The sequence below is a fragment of the Crinia signifera genome, chromosome 4 (genome assembly GCF_055691185.1).
Source record: "Crinia signifera chromosome 4, ASM5569118v1, whole genome shotgun sequence".
Classification (NCBI taxonomy): domain Eukaryota; kingdom Metazoa; phylum Chordata; class Amphibia; order Anura; family Myobatrachidae; genus Crinia; species Crinia signifera.
This window is the reverse complement of record NC_139220.1, coordinates 306326890-306331308: the sequence shown is the minus strand read 5'-3', so window position 1 is coordinate 306331308 and position 4419 is coordinate 306326890. Positions and strand designations below refer to the sequence as shown.

General features: G+C 42.5%; 1 protein-coding gene across 1 annotated transcript; it reads right to left on the bottom strand.

The window, feature by feature from the left end:
• Window positions 1–326: 326 nt before the first annotated feature.
• LOC146075781 (uncharacterized) lies at window positions 327–4092 on the bottom strand. The gene is made up of 2 exons (XM_083185370.1): window positions 3932–4092; window positions 327–2182 (listed from the first exon to the last, which is right to left on the bottom strand). Exon 2 carries the CDS (start codon window positions 2009–2011, stop codon window positions 821–823), a length of 1191 nt encoding a protein of 396 aa, XP_083041496.1. The 5' UTR covers window positions 2012–2182; window positions 3932–4092; the 3' UTR covers window positions 327–820.
• Between the last annotated feature and the right edge of the window lie 327 nt (window positions 4093–4419).

Genomic DNA, 4419 nt, shown 5'->3' with positions numbered 1-4419 from the left:
CCTATAGATTGTTAGTTTGCAGCACGGCCCTCTAACCTCCAAATCTGTCTGTTGTTACCCTGTTTGTTTATCTCTGTTTACAATTGTAAAGTGCAATGGAATCTGCTGCGCTATATAATAAACTGTAACGGAATCTGCTGCGCTATATAAGAAACTGTAACGGAATCTGCTGCGCTATATAATAAACTGTAACGGAATCTGCTGCGCTATATAAGAAACTGTAGATAAATAAATACTATTGCACGGATATTATTGGAGGGTTCACCCTACACAATGTTTATTACAGTCACTGGTGCAGAGGATCAAATACAGATGTTTTTCCTCTCTGGTCTTTAATAAGACAGATTTATATACAAATACAAATTGTTACATTCACAAAATAAAATGTCCTCACATGTAATCATATAGAAGGGATTCAATTGTATTCTGCACAGCCGATCTCATATCTAAAGTGACAGGAGATCGGGAGTCCTAAATTAATGTTCTTTTATTATTATGCTGATTGCAGCCAAATGGAATAAATGTAGCAATGTAACACAGATAACCAATCTAAAGTTATGGGCATGATGTGAAAAGTGACATTTGGGAACCCATACAGGTCACTTTCACATATTGCTGCTCACTGCCTCAGGAGGCTGAGAGTGGAAGATTGGTGCCATCAGATGTTTGTGCCCTAATACAACAATTGAATTACTCACTCAGGTGACCAGCCCCGAAAGCTGCCACCACAGACATTTGTATCATCCCCATTGCAGGGATACAAGGGAACATGGGGAACACATAATACATTCAGGTCTTCGGAGCATGAAAATAACTTCTGTCATGTGTGACTCCTCTGATGTGTAACTAGATCACGCTTACTGATAAAACACTTGCTGCATTCTGAGCAACTAAATGGTCTCTCTCCAGTGTGACTCCTCTGATGTAGATCAAGGACGTGCTTCTGGGTAAAACACTTGCTGCATTCAGAGCAACGAAATGGTTTCTCTCCTGTGTGACTCCTCTGATGTATAACAAGGGCGTCCTTCTGGATAAAACACTTGCTGCATTCTGAGCAACTAAATGGTTTCTCTCCTGTGTGACTCCTCTGATGTCTAACAAGGGCGTCCTTCTGGATAAAACACTTGGCGCATTCAAAGCATTTAAATGGTTTCTCTCCTGTGTGACTCCTGTGATGTGTAACTAGATTATGCTTATGGGTAAAACATTTGCTGCATTCTGAGCAACTAAATGGTCTCTCTCCAGTGTGACTCCTCTGATGTGAAACTAGATGATGCTTATGGGTAAAACACTTGCTGCATTCTGAGCAACTAAATGGTTTCTCTCCTGTGTGACTCCTCTGATGTGTAACAAGGTCGGCCTTCTGGATAAAACACTTGCTACATTCAGAGCACTTAAATGGTTTCTCTCCTGTGTGACTCCTCTGATGTATAACAAGTTTGGCCTTCTGGATAAAACACTTGGCACATTCAAAACATTTAAATGGTCTCTCTCCAGTGTGAGTCCTCTGATGTGTAACTAGATAACGCTTACTGGTAAAACACTTGCTGCATTCTGAGCAACTAAATGGTTTCTCTCCTGTGTGACTCCTCTGATGTATAACAAGATTTGACTCTACTGTAAAAAACTTGCTACATTCAGAACATGTAAACGGTCTCTCTCCAGTGTGAGTCCTCTGATGTGTAACTAGATTCTGCTTACAGGTAAAACACTTGCTACATTCAGAGCACTTAAATGGTTTTTCTCCCGTGTGACTCCTCTGATGTATAACAAGATTTGACTCTACTGTAAAACACTTGCTACATTCAGAACATGTAAATGGTCGCTCTCCTGTGTGACTTCTCTGATGTCTGAGAAGCTGTGATTTATTTGTAAAGCATTTGTCACACTCAGAGCACAGATGTGGTCTCTCTCCTGTGTGACTCCTCTGATGTGTGAGAAGCTGTGATTTATATGTAAAGCATTTGTCACACTCAGAGCACAGATGTGATCTCTCTCCTGTCAGACTCATCCTGTATTAGATGAGAAACAAATTAGCTGCAGAGCTGCTCCTATGCAGAAAATGAGAATAGCTCAGTCAGTCCCCCAGATTTGCAGGAAGAACTGGTTTCGGTGGATTGATCTGACTGTTGTGTTGCTTTCCACGGCGTCTTCCAAATGAAAATCCTGTTACTTATTTGTGCTGCAAGAAAAAAAATATATTTTAAAATCTATACTGTGGTAATTCTACTATTACTGTAATAGTGCTACTTTATATATAGAGCATGATGTATTTTTATATACCATTGTAAATATGTCCAAGTCATATACATTTTTTTTTATATTTTTTGGAATAATCTGTTTATTGAAAAAATTTCCGTACATTGTGATCAAATAAACGTACATATATTTTGGAAGGGGAAAGGGAGTGAACAACAAATAATATAGGGAAAGATGGGTAAAGGAATACAGCAACTAAAAATACAGTGTCCCTCTCAGTAAAATGCATCAGATAATACAATATGCAAACAAAAATTGTATTGTGAACAATGGAGAGTCGCCTCAAAAGTCACATTTGATTATTTACAAGCTTATGCTGTATTGTTATAAGCCAAATGAAAAAGGGGGAGGAGCATTGTGATGCTCTAGCCATGGCGACCATGTATCTATGAAGCAGGGGTGGGGAACTGTGTATAAGGAGTACTACACTATGTATAAGTTTTGTTTGTTTACATATGAGGAATATAATATAAAAGAAGGGGAGGACAGCATAATCCAATTAGTTCTTGGATGGTCATAGATAAAAACGCATCTTCAAATGGTTATTCAAGAAGGAATTCCTTCATTACTACAATAATGGGTGTTATTCTAGTTCACTCTTTCTGACAAAATCCTTCTTAGATGGACAAAACCATGTGCACTGCAGGGGGCATATGTAACATGTGCATAGAGAATTAGCTTTGGGTGAGTTATTTTGTTTCTGTGCAGTGTAAATACTGGCTTCTTTATTTTTACACTGAAATATAGATCTCACTTTGAAGTAAAACCCCACCCAAATCTAATTCTCTCTGCACAAGTAACATCTGCCCCACCTGCAGTGCACATGGCTTTTTCCATCTAAGAAGGATTTTGTCAGAAAGAGTGAACTAGAATAAGGGCCAATGAGTGAGAATACTTTACTGCTGCTCCATTACTGGCTTATACAAAGGGTGACTTTTAATAGGATGAGATATTTAGTAAGTAAGAGATTTGGTCAGGGTCGGTGCAAGGCACCGGAGCGCCCCAGGCGAGTCGGGCTGGGGGCGCCCCGGTGCCGGGGGGGGGGGGGGGGGGGTGGTGGGGGGGGTGAGGTGTGGGGTGGTACCTGTCCTACCGGCGCTGTCTATTTCAATCTGGCGGCGGAGGCAGCGGGGGTCCCTGCAGTCTATTAAAAATCACGAGCGCTGTCCGCCGGGCTATGCGGAAGCGCTTCTAGTGTGAAAACTCTGGCAGCACGCTGATTGGCTGAGATCAGCGTGCGCCGTGCTGCCAGAGTTTTCACACTAGAAGCGCTTCCGCATAGCCCGGCGGATAGCGCTCGTGATTTTTAATAGACTGCAGGGACCCCGCTGCCTCCGCCGCCAGATTGAAATAGACAGCGCCGGTAGGACAGGTACCCAGGCGGCATTTTCCGCCCTCCAGTGGCCGGCGCCCTAGGCAAATGCCTAGGTTTGCCTAGTGGTGGCGCCGGCCCTGGATTTGGTAAGAAATCTTCAGGTTTTTTAAAGCGGCAATCATTAACACAGTAAAATCAAACTGCTTTAGCAGTGTAAATGATCGTCGCTTTTAAAAAAAACTGATTTATTACCAAACCTCTCACTTTCTGAATCTCTCATGATATTAAACTTCCCCCAATGTCACTGACAAACTATAAATTTCTATTAATATGTTTACACATTTATTGTGAACTCACAGTCAGTGGCGTAACTATAGGCCCGCAGCCCCTGCGGTGGCGGGGAGGCGCTGAAAGGGTGTGGGCGCCGGGGGCTGCAGGACTACTGTGTTCTGCCGCTGGCGCTTCTATCTGTGCAGGGTCCCGGCTCTCCCGGCCTCAGCAGGCATCGCACAACAGCCCTCCGGCTACTGCTGCAGCGCTGCTAATACAAAAAAGGGACACTCGGAAAATGGCTGCCCCCATACTGCTGTATGGGGGCAGCCATTTTCCGAGTGTCCTTTTTTCGATTGTAAAATCTAGATATTTGTAGAAGTTTTTTGCAGTGTGTTATTTATCAATAGATATCACAAATATAGACAATATCTGTACAATAATATCTACAAAGGTTTGTTCATGCATCATGTATAATATAATTACCTTACTCTGGGGATCCTTCCTCTGTCTCTCTCTTACTCCTCCGTCCTCCCAGCTCTCCAACCAGTAACTGATACAGCAGCTCCTCCATC

Coding starts and splice junctions, on each gene's coding strand:
- LOC146075781 (XM_083185370.1), bottom strand. CDS start 2,011: ATGAGTCTGACAGGAGAGAGATCACATCTGTGCTCTGAGTGTGACAAA.